At 37.4% G+C, this 17,560-nt stretch overlaps 1 protein-coding gene across 3 annotated transcripts in view; it reads left to right on the top strand.

The window, feature by feature from the left end:
* The window catches only part of LOC307143198 (CLIP-associating protein 1-B), a 140,389-nt gene that overhangs the window by 43,859 nt on the left and 78,970 nt on the right, over positions 1-17,560 (top strand). For 2 of the 3 annotated variants that reach the window (XM_079844526.1, XM_079844527.1), the window contains 4 exons: positions 10,173-10,295; positions 12,472-12,548; positions 15,008-15,100; positions 16,154-16,299. In XM_079844526.1, coding sequence (XP_079700652.1) covers positions 10,173-10,295; positions 12,472-12,548; positions 15,008-15,100; positions 16,154-16,299 — 439 coding nt within the window. Of the gene's footprint in view, positions 1-8,318; positions 8,451-10,172; positions 10,296-12,471; positions 12,549-15,007; positions 15,101-16,153; positions 16,300-17,560 lie in introns of those variants that run through there. The other variant, XM_079844528.1, reaches the window with a different exon arrangement.

Genomic DNA, 17,560 nt, shown 5'->3' with positions numbered 1-17,560 from the left:
GGCGTTCCCCGTAGCGTCAAGCTGACGCAGCGTCTCGTTCCCTGTTCTCAGGGAACCTAGGTTACATACGTAACCGGAGACGTTTTATTTGGTGCTTTTTGTGCATTCACGCATCTTTGACGTCAATTCACACCGCATTAACCAATCAGGAGCCTGCTCGCTGCTGTCTCGTGGTAAAGTGACAAAATGAGAAACCCGGCATAATTGAAAATTACTACTATTGTGTCACAAAATGTAGTTTTAAGCCTTTTCCAGGTGAGAATGTCGTTGTTTAAAGCTCAAATCTGTGGTTTATTTATAAAGAGAGCGCCTATTTAAAAAAAAATGCTTGTGTTTTTGGAGTTGTGAGTTCCAGGCGATCACCGGGCAATCACCGCTCATTAACCCCGGCGAGAGCAGCCTGCGTTTGTGTAAGAAAAATATCCATATTTAAAACGTTATCATGTAAACTTTCCACCGACCGCCTTCCCTGTTCAATTTATTGAAAGATTGTTGAAAGTTCCCCGGCCGATCGAAGTAGGCTCGTCATGACGTCACGTACACAACTTGAGTTTCACTTTCAACATTCAACACTTTTCCGAAAGTTTACTTGATAAAGTTTTAAATATGAATATTTCTCTTACACAAACGTGTTGATTTGCTTCAGAAGGCCTTTATTAACACCCCAGAGCCGCGTGGAGCAGTTATATGACGGACAGATGCACTTTTTATGGACTTCAAAAACAGAGCAATTATGAATCCAATTCTAATGCTTGAATTCGCCTGGACTTTTGTAATATAACTCAGATTGTTTCGTCTGAAAGAAGAATGTCATACACACCTAGGATGACTTGAGGGTGAGTAAATTATGGGCTAATTTTCATTTTTGGGTGAACTATCCCTTTAAATTCCATGTAATATCATTAGTAACTGCACTTATTAAAAAAACAACACATAACAATAGTAATTTTATTATTAATTTAACCTTATGATACATTTTCTGCTGCCGGTGCCACTGCTCTGATGTTAGTCTGGAGTCCTGTATATATTGAACATGTTTTGCTTACATAACATCGGTCAGTGAATGTTTCTCACATTCCTCTCATTCGGCCTTAATGAGGATTATGAAGTTCAACTCCCCAACAGACGTTAATACAGCTACACTTTCCTAAGCCGGTCACTCTATGTCAGCGGTCAGAGTATTTCCATGTGTTTTAAAACCCAAAGTTTTGCACGTTAGTTTCAGCCAATTATCTGAATTACAGGCTCAGAAATCATTAGTGTGTGGCGAACTCTCACCGGGTGAGGGATTGTGTAAGACGTCTCGAGGTTTATTCGATCACTTTTAAAGTGTTTGTTGTGAAAGCTGGTCCTAAATCACAGGATCAGCCCATGTTCTGCATGCAGAGATGATCGTTTACTCATATGACTGTGTTTGATTTTTCTACCAGATCGTATTTGTGTATCTGTTACCCACCGATCAGGCATAACATTATGATGGTCCTAATAGTGTGTTGGTCCCCCTTTTGCTGCCAAATCAGCCCTGACCCATCGAGACATGGACTCCACTAGACCCCTGAAGGTGTGCTGTGGTATCTGTCACCAAGATCTTAGCAGCAGATCCTTTAAGTCCTGTAAGTTGCGAGGTGGGACCTCCATGGATTGGACTTGTTTGTTCAGCTCATCCCACAGATGCTCGATAGGATTGAGATCTGGGGCTTAGACCACTTAAACTTTTCAGATCCTGTCCCCAATTTTTATATGTGTTCATATACCAAGTACCAATAAAGTATGACTTTTAACATTTAAAAAAAAAAAAATTTGGATCAGAAATGACCGAAGACCCCCAGAGGGTTAAGTATAGCCAATTTAAGTTTGAAAACAATATGTTGTAGGCTATTTATAATGTCACACTTAACAGTTTAAATGTATTTTCATACTTAAAAAAATATAGATGTATTTTAGAAAGGGGTCCCTCATAAAAGGTTCATCAAATTTGGGGGTCCTTGGCATCATAAAGTTTGAAAATCTCTGCTCTAGCCGTCACAATCTGGCCCTTGTCAAACTCGCTCAAATCCTTACGCTTGCCCATTTTTCCTGCGTCTAACACATCAACTTTGAGGACAAAATGTTCACTTGCTGCCTAATATATCCCACACACTAACAGGTGATGAAGAGATCAACACTGTTATAATGTCATAATGTTATGCCTGATCGGTGTATACTGTTTGTTATAAAAGTCTTGTTTTAAGGCCCACAGTGGCATTTTATTATGTTACTAATTCACTATTGATTTTGCAATTTGGTACTTCAGCAGGAAGTGACACGTACTGTATATCTAAAATGCAAACATGCTCTGAAGCTCATTAGCTCCAGTCTTCTGCCTCCTGCTGGTGCAATGTGGCGTCACACCTGCTGGCCTGCGTGAGTGTGTGTGTGTGTGTGTGTGTATGGAGTGCTGTTTTAGACCAGGGGTTTTCAAACTTTATGATGCCAAGGACCCCCTTGCTATATGATGAACCTTTTATGAGGGACCCCCTTGCTATAATCCATCAATATTTTTTTATGTATGAAAAAAACTTTTAAACTGTTAGATACTTCTAAGTAGTAAGTGTGACATTCTAAATACAACATATTTCCAAACTTAAATCGGCTATGCTTAAAGGTGGGGTAGGTAAGAATGATCTAAAACACTTTTGTCCAAATTTGTTTAAACTTTCTTTATATGTCAATACATAATTAAAATGTAAGTACTCTGAAAAAGAGAGTATAAAAATCGAGTGACTCTAGACTTTTTAATCTGCAATAAACACTGCTCATTATTTTCGTTCGGGCCGAAACAAGTGATTGGCTTGGGCGACTGTCACTCTCTCTCGTTGCCATGGCAACCACCGCTTTTGCTCCAGGATCTGCCCACATGCGCCCCAGTGTTGCCAAGTCGGGCTACTTCAGACACTGTTGCCGCGGCTGTTTTTCATGTCCGCGGGTTGAAGCGACCCCAATTATTTGATATTTTTGCCCCGAGATTTGCGAATTTTAGCAGGCAGCTCTACCAAAAAGACACATATTTTACCCCCCAAACGCGATACTGGAGAAACACGATTGGGCTTGTTTTGGGCTAGTTTTGAGTAGAGATGCTCCGATCAGCATTTTTGGGGCCGATCACCGATTACCGATCACCAAGATCATGATCTGCCGATTGCCGATCACAGAATGGCAGGGGAATGGGAATCTTTTATCTATAATCTTGCAGAGTTTGCACCATTTGTAGAAATGAAACTAACTCTAAATTAACTGTATTGAGAGAAAAAACTGTAGAAATAGGCTAGAGTCAAGATCTTGAAGAACCACCAAGTGTTTATTTTAGAAAATGAGATAACTTAAGGCTACTATAGGCCATCTTTCCCAAATAAGTGTATATAATAAATGTATATAATTATCTCACCTAAATATTTGATCATGCAGTGCATTTTTGTTTTTAAAGACAAATTTTCAGGTAGGTCTAACATTAGTATTGAGATAAGAAATACTAAAGACATTTAATAAGAAATCAAATGTAAATTAATATTGGTCTTCCCTGAATACATTAAATTAGATTAATCCTTACACTTAAGGTTGCAAAAGTTAGTCATTCAAGAGCAGTGAGTGTCATAAAGGTTCATCAAACAACACAAGACAGAGAAACTCAGAGACAGCAGCAGTTTATTCGACAGCTGTCACTTTAAGAGTGAACACGGTTACAGTTACATGCAGTTGCACAAACGTTCACTCGCGAGTCACGACGGGGTTTACGTGCATACTCGTCAAGACGGTCATTTAGTACATACATTTGTGTGTATCTGACCATTTCACCGCAATTTGTTCTCGCAAGCTTTTTGTGAGATGGCCTGTGTGTGTGTGGGCGCGCGCTCACGGTCTGGAGAGCGCGCGAGTGCTGAGCGGTTTGAACACTGGCAAGACTTAAAAATAAATGCAAATGATAAACTTTAGTGATGATGCGACACTGCCTCGATTGTGCAAGTGGCAAATCCTGAGTCAACTGTGCAGCTTGATTTCAGATGTGATGATTTGAAGCCATTTGAGCATTTTGAAAGGGAGAGAGAGCGCGCGCACGCGGTGATTCACTCGCGCTGTTTGTGAACTTACGCAGTCATTTGAAAACTTTCTGTGCGTAAATTATTTAATATAGAAATATGAATTGTACCTCGATCACCTTCAGCATTATAATTATTTTACCCGCGCTGGAAAGAGAACGAGACGGTGTCGCTGAATATCATGCCCTCGCTCTCACGGCAGGTGCGGGTTTATGTGTCGTCAGCATGCGATCGGTTCATGAGATCGGCCTTTTTAGAGACCGCCGATCAATCATCCCAAAGCGATTATCGACCGATCGAGATCGGTTGCCGATCAATCGGAGCACCCCTAGTTTTGAGTAGCAATTGGGCGGATTTTGGGCTAGTTTTGAGTAGCAATTGGGCTTGTTTTGGGCTAGTTTTGAGTAGCAATTGGGCTTGTTTTGGGCTAGTTTTGAGTAGTAATTGGGTGGATTTTGTTGTGAAAACCTGGCAACCCTGGCGCACCCGTTTGATTTGAAGAGTTCAAGAGGCTGTATTTCTGCTGGACAGGTAATCTTTCATTTTGATTATACATTTTTTTGGTTTATGTTTTCATGAAGCATGTCTCACTAGCACACGTAGCTGCCTAATATAGCTAACATAACATTACTTAGCATAAAGTTACAATGTTATACACTTAGCGAACCATTAGTTGAGATGATAAATACTCAATATGCTTAGCTCAAGTTGATCGCTGTCGTGTTGAATTTCGCAAAATGTAACTTTAGATAACAAAATGCATGTGTAAAAGCTAGTACACCGCATCCAGGAACTTTTTTTAGAACTAAGTTAGCTTTAGCTACTACCCTCTGTCTAAAGTCTTTTACCATGTTCACCGGGAACTTTACCTGCACGTTTATTTCCGCGGTTTGTTTTTATATACTCTACCAATGTTTTTATCTTGTATCTGTGTGTGTCGTAGACACTGTGTTGTGTGTGTATTTTAAACTTTACCAGTATCGTTATTCTAGCTTGATAGTGAGTACTAAAAGACATCTTATTTGTTTATATTCATAATGATAAAATTAGATTTTTTAATTAAATGTGATTCTGACATGATGTCACTACATGCACTTCTTCTCCGCTCGCCTCAGGTGAATAATGCGTCAGCTGAGCTGATCGCGGTGGGCGTGTTCATGTGTTTTGGGGGCGTGGCTTTGGAAAGAGCCCAGAAGGGAGAAGGTGGAGTGAAGGGAAATAATGAGCTGTCTTTAAAACAGTCGTGAGAGGTCTACAGACACTCAATTTTTATACTTTCTTTTTCAGAGTACTTACATTTTAATTATGTATTGATATATAAAGAAAGTTTAAACAAATTTGGAAAAAAACGTTTTTTAACCAAATCCTACCTACCCTACCTTTAATGTTGGATCTTGAATGTATAAACCCGAAGAAGAACATTTTCAATTAAAATGTTTTGTATAAGCCACTTTCACAATAAATGTATGTAAGCAGATAAAGCGGACTATAGTGAGTAAAACTCACTAGAAAGATAAAAAGCAAACATATATTACAATTCTGGAAAGTATGTATACAGCACGAAAGTAGAGAAACATTTAAAAATTAAACCGTTAGAATGTTTGTTAGACTTTATCCATTTTTGCTTTGTATTTTTATTCTCTGAAATTTTCTGGGGACCCCAGTTTGAAAACCCCTGTTTTAGACCACAATACTCCTGAATGATCCGATTTCTTCTTTCTTTTGCATTTTGACTTATAACCTTACCAGAGCCCTGATGATTTAATTTCAGCTCTACAGAAGACAATAGTGTCATTATTCAGCTCAATTCAGTTCAAATGTTGTTCTCATCGAATAGCATCAGTGCATTAAATCTGATAATATTACTAAATATTTATTGTCTTTCCATCAGAAATGCGTCCATCAGTGTGATACACTCTTTTAAAGGTGTTGCGCAGCTTTATACACTCTAAAAAATGCTGGGTTAAAAATAACCCAAGTTGGGTTGAAAATGGACTAACCCAGCAATTGGGTTGTTTTAACCCAGTTCTCTCAGTGTGTGACGCTGTGTTTGTCAGCGCGAGGTGATGATGACATCATCAGGAGTCACGATGATTACTTCTCTGTGTGTGTGTGTGTGTGTGTGTGTTTGTACAGGGTGTGAGATAACTAAACTATTAATATTTCTGCAGTACACACTCAGTGTACATTATGTGAATACCCAGATGATCCACTGTTCTTGGCAAAACGTGCGGTTCATGTGCAGTGATGTAGTTTATCCCACAATGCAATGCTCTCAGATTGATCTGTGCTGAATAATCCAGGAATGATATCTCCAGTAATATTTAACCTCTCCTTCTTTGGATCAAACATCCAATGGTTAAAGATGCTATAAGTGATTTTAGATGTTTTGTCAACTTCCACTATTATTATTATAGTTATATTTTTTATGTTGTATTAATTATTATTATATTACAACTAGGGCTGTCAAAAGATTAATTGCGATTAATCGCATCCAAAATAAAAGTTTGTGTTTACATAATATATGTGTGTGTACTCTGTTAATTATTATTTATATATAAATACACACAAGCATGTTTATATTTAAGAAAAAAATATTATTTTTATATATAAAACATTTATATTTATATATATTATAGATTATATAAATGTATACAGTATATACATGCAAATATTTCTTAAATATATACATGAATGTGTGTGTATTTATATATAAATAATAATTAACAGAGTACACACACATATATTATGTAAACACAAACTTTTGTTTTGGATGCGATTAATCTTTTGACAGCCCTAATAATAACCCCAAAGTCGACACCTCTCCAAAACTCTGCCGTCTAGAAACTAATAATAATAATGTTTTTAAAATATACCTATTATCTTATTTTTAATTAATTTTTAATATATTTTTATTATATTAGACTGTCTCTCTCATCCCCAACTGGACATCTGTCCAAAACCCTGCCGTCTAGAAACTAATAATAACAAGGTTTTTTAATTATACTTGTGATATTTTTTTATTAAACTTTTATTAATTATTATTATAATTAGCATTCATCCCTTTAACTCGCCTTCTCTCCAAATCCCTACCCTCTTGAGACTAATGATAATAAAAATTATTAATATTAGTATTAATAATTATATTTGTATTATTCTTATTATTTTTAAATTGAATAATAATAGTATTATTATATATAAATATTATTTTTATATAGTAATATTTTAATAATAATAGTAACTAATACTTATTTTTTAAATAAGTAATTTTTTTATATTTTTTTACCTTCTTTATTTTTACATTTAATAAAAATTGGAACAATTCTTTTATTTAAAAATACTTTTTATTAATTATTCGATTTAAATAAGTTTATTTGTTTGTAAAAATTATTAATATTAGTATTAATAATTATATTCGTATTATTCTTATTATTTTTAAATTGAATAATAATAGTATTATTATATATAAATATTATATTAATATAGTAATATTTTTATAATAATAGTAACTAATACTTATTTTTTAAATAAGTATTTTTTTATATTTTTACCTTATTTAATTTTACATTTAATACATTTGATACAAATTGGAATAATTATTTTATTTAAAAATACTTTTTATTAATTATTCGATTTAAATAAGCTTATTTATTTGTACTTTTTTATACATTTAATACATTTGACACAAATTGGAACAATTATTTTATTTAAACATACTTTATTTTCATTATTACATTTTCAGTATGAGATGATAACTGGATGACACTGAATTAAACATGCACTGAGGTCATGTGACTGCATACTGAAACATTGATCATTACATACTGCAGTGCATACTGTTTCACATGCAGCCTAAAAAATAGTATGCAGTGTGCATGTAGTATGCAGTGTGCATGTAGTATTCAGTGTGCATGTAGTATTCAGTGTGCATGTAGTATTCAGTGTGCATGTAGTATTCAGTGTGCATGTAGTATGCAGTGTGCATGTAGTATGCAGTGTGCATGTAGTATTCAGTGTGCATGTAGTATTCAGTGTGCATGTAGTATGCAGTGTGCATGTAGTATGCAGTGTGCATGTAGTATGCAGTGTGCATGTAGTATGCAGTGTGCATGTAGTATGCAGTGTGCTAGGGGTCCATTGTGAACGCAGCCCGTGTGCGTGGCTCCTCCCCCTGCTCTCCTCCGCCCTGTGATCTGTGGGCGGGGCTTCGTCAGTGATAGATCAGCCCATCATGCTCCAGTTTTCACACACACACACACACACACACAGGGAGGCAGGGAGGGGTCGAGCCGCCGGTGGAGGCTGTGTCAGAATGAGGCAGCGTGGGAAAACCTGACGATATGTTGAGGAAGCTGGTGTGCCGGAGGATCTGTGCCTGTAAGTGTCTCACTGTCCACTGCATGAGCGTCAGACAGACAGACAGACAGACAGACAGACAGACAGACAGACAGACAGGAGACGAGGTCGAGACGCCAGCATCTGTAGGTCAGGAGGACGAGCGGCAGTGTTTGTGATTGATAGCGGCTCACATCTGTCTGTCTCTCTGCGCTGTGTGTGTGAAATCTGATAGCTGTGATTAAATGCTGCATGCAGACCATGTGTGTGTGTGTGTGTGTGTGTGTGTGTGTGTGTGAGGTTTTGCCTTCACCAAATGTCCTCAAATGGATCCTCTCAATAGTCTCTGGAAGGAAAACTGCTTGATAAACATAACGTCTGAATTAAATCTTGGTGTAAAAATAAGAATTTAATAACTAATGTGTGTGTGTGTGGTTGTAGTTTGCACTTTGCAGACAAAATTGATCCTAGAAATTAGATGTGAAATCTTTTTGATTGTATGAACGATTGCTTAAATGAAGTTCTCTTTTAGGGGTCAGTCAAGGGTTTGGGTTAGATGTTTATGGTATATCCTCGCATAGATAGCTGGATAAATGTGTGTGTGTGTGAGTTTATTTATTTCCCTGGAGGTTTTTGGAGTAGTTCAGAGCGTGTTAGAAGGCCGCTCACAGTGAAGGATTGTGGGAAAGAGGTGTTGACATTAATGCATGATGAATAAGGTTGAGGTGTGTGTGTGTGTGTGTGTGTGTGTGTGCATAAATAATTCATGGTGATTGATCGCTGGTCTGGCAGATTTTGGTGCTAGATCCCTCACGTGAGCGGCTCTGGATGGGGTTTTTCCTGAGCAAAGGAGTTGTCGTCCTTCAGAGCTACACACACACACACACACACACACACACACACACACATGTTGGGTTTTCATGTTTTATGGGGACTTTCCATAGGCGCAATGGTTTTTATACCGTACATACTGTATATTCTATCCCCCTACACTGCCCCTGCCCCTAAACCTACCCATCACACACACACACACACACACACACACACACACACACACACACACACACACACACACACACACACACACACACACACACACACACACACACACACACACACTGCCCCTACCCCTAAACCTACCCTTCACACACACACACACACACACACACACACACACACACACACACACACACACACACACACACACACACACTGCCCCTACCCCTAAACCTACCCATCACACACACACACACACACACACACACACACACACACACACACACACACACACACACACACACACACACACACACACACACACACACACACACACACACACACTGCCCCTAAACCTACCCATCACACACACACACACACACACACACACTGCCCCTAAACCTACCCATCACAGGAGACATTCTGCATTTTTACATTTTCAAAAAACATCACTTAGTCTGATTTATAAGATGTTTTCCTCATGGGGACCAAAAAATGTCCCCACAAAGATGAGGATTTCGGATATTGCCATCTTTGTGGGGACATTTTGTCCCCATAACGTAGGGATTACCAGTCCACACACACACACACACACACACACACACACACACACACACACAGCTGATCTGAAGTCTGTTTGTGTAGCATAATTTCCGGATGTCCAGCTGAACATCTCAGCAAGAATAACAGTGCTTCACCACTTGCTATCATCAGGATGTGGAGAGAGTTTCACAGAGTGTTTATAGGGATTTCTCTGTCATTCCTCAGATAAGAACATCGACGATGACGAGTCTGTGGATGGCGGACGTTCCTCGTCGTCCTCTAAAGCAGCGTCATCGGTGCGGCGGACGGGATCCCTGCGCAGGCCGAGCTCCGCGTCCAAGAGCTCAGGTGCAGGAAGTTTTGTTATTTTTATGGAGCTGATAGGTTTGGTCTTCTGATTGGGTGATGCTCCAGTGTTTTTGTAATAAAAGTAATAAAACATCTCAATCCCACTATTTTTATGCACATTTTGGGGTACTGCATATAAAAAAACACTAGATGGAAACTTCAAGATGCGCATAAATGCTCATAAAAAGTGTATGCGCTCAATTGAGGTGGATACATTTTTTTTTTTATCCGATAAAAATACGCTGGAAACACGTTTACAGAGTAAATCTCTTCATGCACAACAAAAAACGTTGCCTCAACAGAGGCTGTGATTGGATACCTGGACTAACCAGTGGACCAATCGCATCGCAGATTCTCAGATGTTGGCACTATTTTAATGATCGAAACACATGGCGCAGCTGCACTTAGGGCGTCTCCGAAGTAACTTTTGCTAGTTTTACGACGGGAAAAACGGTTGGCGCGCATGGTCCAAAAGGGTTGTACCTCGTCTCTTAAAGGAACACGCCACTTTTTTTGAAAATAGGAACATTTTCCGTCTCCCCTAGAGTTAAACAGTTGAGTTTTACCGTTTTCGAATCCATTCAGCCGATCTCCGGGTCTGGCGGTAGCACTTTTAGCATAGCTTAGCATAGATCATTGAATCGGATTAGACCGTTAGCATCTCGCTCAAAAATGACCAAAGACTTTTGATATTTTTCCCATTTAAAACTTGACTCTTCTGTAGTTTCATCGTGTACTAAGACCGACGGAAAATGAAAAGTTGTGATTTTCTAGGCCGATATGGTTAGGAACTATACTCTCATTCCTGCGTAATAATCAAAGGCGCAATGATATTACGCAGCGCCTGAAAATAGTCCCAGCGCTCTCTGTGTAAGACAGACGGAAAATGAAAAGTTGTGATTTTCTAGGCCGATATGGTTAGGAACTATACTCTCATTCCTGCGTAATAATCAAAGGCGCAATGATATTACGCAGCGCCTGAAAATAGTCCCAGCGCTCTCTGTGTAAGCCGGTTGTCACGTTGGTTATGTTGACAGAAGTTAGCCTATTTTCAGGCGCTGTGTAATATCATTGCGCCGCTGCACTAATGGACGGCTCAAAGCTCTTGATTATTACGCAGGAATGAGAGTATAGTTCCTAGACATATCGAACTAGAAAAGAACAACTTTTCATTTTCCGTCGGTCTTAGTACACGATGTAACTACAGAAGAGTCAAGTTTTAAATAGGAAAAATGTCAAAAGTCTTTGGTCATTTTTGAGCGAGATGCTAACGGTCTAATCAGATTCAATGATCTATGCTAAGCTAAGCTAAAAGTGCTACCGCCAGATCCGGAGATCGGCTGAATGGATTCGAAAACGGTAAAACTCAACTGCTCAACTCTAGAGGAGACGGAAAATGAGCCTTTAAAAAAAAAAAAAGTGGAGTGTGTGGGAGTGTTTTGGGCTTAACGTGCAATAAACCAATCAGAGTCTCATCTCCCTTTCCCTTTAAAAGCCAGTTGCGCTCGCGCCATGACGAATTTGCTATTTACATGGCGGAATATAGACACCCTCAACCTGACATTGTAATCCTTTTATTTTTAATATTGAAAAATGTGTGCGTAATAAGCAGAGTGTACGCGCGTAGGCTCATATTACTAACACGCCCTTTAAATAACACATAAAATACTGCACTATTGACTTTAGAGCAGGTTTGTGTTGGTCGCAGTGGTTTTCAGTTCCTCAAAATAGCAACACGTCAACAATGCTCCTGATCACACCTGGTGTTCAGACCAGATGCCCATCGGTGAACAGATGTACGTGCGTCTCACACGATTGTGTTCACAAACACCAGCATCCGAACGCAAGAGAACATGACAGTGTGTATTGCGTTTTGTCTGACGCTGTGAGACCTTTATAATGGAGGAGGGGAAAAGAACCAGATTGCTGCAATTTATGTTTTTATTACAGATATTTTGCGCCAATTTCCCCAAAAGTTCTCTTGAAAACATGGGATGGAAACACTGCTTTATTCACAAATGTTATATGCGATAATTTAAGTTAAGTTTGCAACTTTGTATGGAAACATAGCTAATGTCATGCAACCTCTTATAAAAATATCTAGACTTACACATAAAATAAACAGTGTATATACTACATATCTTCAACCTGGACTTGTTGTTTCTGGTCTCCTCAGGTAAAGAGAGCTCTGGAGCCGGAGCTGTCGATGAGGAAGACTTCATCCGTGCCTTTGAAGATGTGCCGACCGTACAGGTGTGTCAGAAATGCTAATGCTATTTTGTCGTAAACTTAACCGTCCAATCAGAAGATTTGAAAAAACTCAAACTTTAATATTCAAACGTTTGGGGTCAGAAATGAATACTTTACTCTTCATTCAGTTCATCAAAAGTCATGTATAATGTAACACAAGATTCTATTTGAAATAAATGCTGTTGAACTTTCAATTCATCAAAGAATCCTTAAAAATGTATCATAGTTTCCACAATAATATTAAAGGCACAATATGTAATTTTTCGGCGCTAAACGTCCCTTATTCAGAACAAAGGTGTGTCTTGATGATTTGATTGGGGGGAGCTTTTATTATGTCAGACGAGCGCTTCCTCTTCTTCCGCTCATGTGTATGTGTGGTAATGCAGCGCTGTTTTATCATATCACACACATTTGAGTGTGTTAAAGTTATATTATAATGCTACTCTGTGCGTTCGCTCGACGCTACTATAGCCCCGAAATTACCCGGAACAATTTGTCCCAGGATTTTTTCCCCCAGACCTGCTGCTGTCTGTGTTTCCATCACGGTCTAAAGTACCGTGAAGAATATGCAAATTAGTCCGGTGACGTAGGACTGCGCACGTCGACTTTACAGTTCCCACTGGATTTTGTCCTTTGCAAATACACTTAATAAAGCCTGAACCTCGTCATCGGCCCATCGGTCGTATTTGGTCGCAACTACATTGTTGATTCGAATAGCAAACAACTTTTACTGCACGCAGCGCAACTGACTTTTAAAAATAGTGGTTGAAATAAAAGGTTGAGTTGAGCCGACCAATCAAAAGGCTGCGTGAACTCAACCCATCAGCATGTTCAGCGCCCAAGTCCCACCCCCGAAAATTCCTGAACTTTGAAAAAGTACTACCTTTTTGAGGGGGAAATATTTACACGTAACTTCATTTAGACCTGCGGTGAAAACACACCGAGTTCCAGTGTGAGTTCCTGCGGTGGAAACGCAGCTGATGAGACACTTGTTCACACTGCAGTGAGCGAGATCATATTTGGCATGGTAAAACATGTTACTCGCGGTAAATCAAGAAAATCGGCTTTAAACAATAAGACTAACTGTGTTGAGCTGGAGAACAATGATTAGTTTCTGTCCATGAATGATCCAAACAGTTGCTCACCTGTCTAATAAAACACATCAGATATTAAAGCGGCTTTGGTGTTTCCATGGTTTAAACAAAATAAAATGGAAATCGAGGGTAACATGCAAGCAGCAAACTCCCGCAGTTTCTCTTGAAGCCAATACGGAAGTGACTTAAACTGCAGTTCATGGACTGGCCACTAGAGACAGACTCCAGAAGGAGCAGAATCTCACTGAGCTCATGTTAAAATGGCCAACTTTACAGCAGAAGAACACATGTTTACAGTCTGGGAAAAACTGTGGTTTTGGTCTATAAGGCTAATTTTGCCCTTCATGACGACTGTGAGGGGGGTGAATTATTTTAAAACTCATTCGTTTACATTATATAAAAGCCTTAAAGTTCTGCATAATTAAGGGCGTGGCCACTTTGAGTGACAGGTGGATTGCCGTTTGTCTGCTGTCTGTTAGTCATGATGTCATTTCAGCTCCGCCCACGTCCCGCCTCTTTGCCCATTTTCTGTTTTCCGGGAGTGACGCGCTGACAAGATGGCGTCGGCCGGCTCGTCCCTACTTTACGCTTCAAAACTGCTCTTCATAATCCTATGGGTGACGTCACGGACACTACATTCATATCTTTTTACTGTCTATGGTAACGCGGGTATGATGTCACTGATAGGCAACACACGGTCCGTTTCCTGGTTAAAATCGCTCTTTACTCTGGATTTAAACACTATTGGAAATATTAAAAAGTACTCAAATCAACAAAATATATAAAATATATTTCAATCTAAAAATCTTACATATTGTACCTTTAACCTGTTTTCAACACTGACAATAATCATAAATGTTTCTTGAGCAGCAGATCCTCATATGAGAATGATTTGTGAAGGATCATGTGATACTGAAGACTGGAGTAATGATGCTAAATTCAGCTTTTATCACAGGAATAAATTACACTTTACTATATATTCACATAGAAAACAGTTGTTTTAAATTATAAAAATATTTCACAATTTTTACTGTATTTTTGATCAAGTAAATGCAGCCTTGGTGAGCAGAAGAGCCTTCTTTCATAAACAGTAATGCATAAATGCAAGAATTCTGTTTTTAAGAAATCTTGATATTACTGTATGTATGTTAGTTGTTCATTTTTAGTAGAACTCTCTCTTTAAATGCATTTGTAGCTGTCTTTAAACAAAAGCACTAGGAATCATCAGTTTATCTGTGATGTGGAGCGTGGGTTGGGACGTCCTGTGCCAGTATGAGAGGACTCTGGGTTCAATGGCTTTTCCATTAGAGATCTCTGGAGAGACGCCAGATTTCAGTGAGTTTGATGGCGCTGTTGTTTGGCTCACAGATCTACTCGGCTCGAGAGCTCGACGACTCCATGAACAAGATCCGAGAAATTCTGTCCGATGACAAACATGATTGGGAACAGCGAGTGGCTGCAGTGAGTCATTTCACATTGATTATGCCATCATTCTTTAGTCAGATATAATGACACGAAGCTGTATTGTCCATTATTTCCTACAGATCCACACCCTCGTATGTCTTACATAATATCCAAATCATTTAAAGGGTTAGTTCACCCAAAAATGAAAATTCTGTCATTAATGACTTACCCTCATGTCGTTCGACACCCGTCAGACCTCCGTTCATCTTCAGAACACAAATGAAGATATTTTAGTGTAAATCTGATGGCTCTGAAAGGCCTCCATTGGCTCAATGGCACGGTTCACTCTCAAGACCCTTAAAAGACACTAAAGACGTCGTTACAAAGTCCATCTCACTACAGTGGTTCTACAATAACTTTATGGAGTGACGAGAATAGTTTTTGTGCGCAAAAAAACCCTAAATAACGACTTACATAGTGATGACGATTTCAAAACACGGCATCATGAAGCTTCGAAGCGTTATGAATCAGTGAGTCGAATGATGATTCGGACCGCTGAATCGACTCACTGATTCATAACGCTTCGAAGCTTCATGAGGCCATTTTTTGAAATCGTCATCACTATATAAGTCGTTATTTAGGGTTTTTTTGCGCACAAAAACTATTCTCGCCGATTCATAAAGTTATTGTAGAACCACTGTAGTGAGATGGACTTTGTAACGACGTCTTTAGTGTCTTTTAAGGGTCTTGAGAGTGAACCGTGCCATTGAGCCAATGGAGGCCTTTCAGAGCATCAGATTTACACTAAAATATCTTCATTTGTGTCTGAAGATGAACGGAGGTCTGACGGGTGTCGAACGACATGAGGGGAAGTCATTAATGACAGAATTTTCATTTTTGAGTGAACTAACCCTTTAAATTCACATCTTTATGTCCCTATAGTTTAACAAGCAGGAAAACGTAAAGTCAACTTGTCATTATTGCAAAATAAACCCTTTGTTTCCCCTTTGTTTTGTAAAGCCAGATCATTCTAATAGTATTTTAGGGTCATGTCATGTGATTGTGACCTTTGACCCGTGCGCAGTAGTTCACTGGTTGTGTGTTTTGCAGCTGAAGAAGGTGCGTTCTCTGCTATTGGCCGGAGCGTGTGAATACGATGGCTTCTCCCAGCAGTTGCGGCAGCTCGAGGGACCGCTCAAACTATCGGCTAAAGATCTGCGCTCGCAGGTGGTGCGTGAGGCCTGTATCACACTGGGGTGAGCACTTTTACACTCGTGCGTTCATGCTTTGAAGAGACGGAAAACAAAAGCACTTTGTCATAATATACTGTGCCAACTGCATTAAAGAATAGCAGACATTTATATATTTATATTCATATATAATGAAGTTCCTGCAATAATGAAAACTATCAATCAGTATTGACTTGTATTTACTGGTAAATATAATATTTATATATTCATATATGATGCTTAAAATATATTAAATGAATACTTCAAAATCCTGCAATACTGGAAAGTGTCAGGACAAATATTGAATTATATTTATTTATGTATTTACATTCATATTGAATGTTTAAAATATATTTAATTAACACTTCAAGTTCCTACAATACTGTAAAAGTATCAATAAAAATATGGAATTATATTTATATTCATAATATTTTAAATGAACACAAAGTTCTTGCAATAATGAAAGGTTTCAATTAAAATATTGAATTATATTTATATATTTACATTTATGTTTAAATATATATTTAATTAATTCTTAAAATTGTCTCAATAATGATACGTATCAATAAAAAGTATTGAATATATCATATTTATATTCATATATAATGTTTAAAATATATTAAATTAATATTTACAAATCATGCAATACTGGAGAGCGTACATTTTGTAATTATATGTATTTATATAATATATTTACATTCATATATAATGTTTAAAATATATGAAATTAACTCTTAAAGTTCCTGCAATACTGAAAAGTATCAATACATTTTTTTAATTATATATATATATATATATATATATATATATATATATATATATATATATATATATATATATATATATATATATATATATATATATATATATATATATATATATATATATATATATATATATATATATTTATATATATATATTTATATATGTTTAAAATATATTGAATTAATACTTAAAAATCATGCAATACTGGAAAGCTTCAACATTTTTTAATAATATGTATTTATATTAATATATAATGAATATATATGAAAATATATTAAATGAACTCTTAAAGTTCCTGCAATACTGAAAAGTATCAATACATTTTATTAATTATATATATATATATATATATATTTCATATTTATATATTTATATTCATATATAATGTTTAAAATATATTAAATGAACGTACAAAGTTCCTGCAATAATGAAAATATTGAACAATATTAATATATAATATTTAAAAATATATTTAACTGAATTAGTAAAATGTATGTGTTTTAAGATAAATACTTAAAAGTGC

Source organism: Gobio gobio (genome assembly GCF_949357685.1).
Source record: "Gobio gobio genome assembly, chromosome: 19".
NCBI lineage: Eukaryota > Metazoa > Chordata > Actinopteri > Cypriniformes > Gobionidae > Gobio > Gobio gobio.
This window is presented reverse-complemented; position numbering and strand designations above follow the sequence as displayed.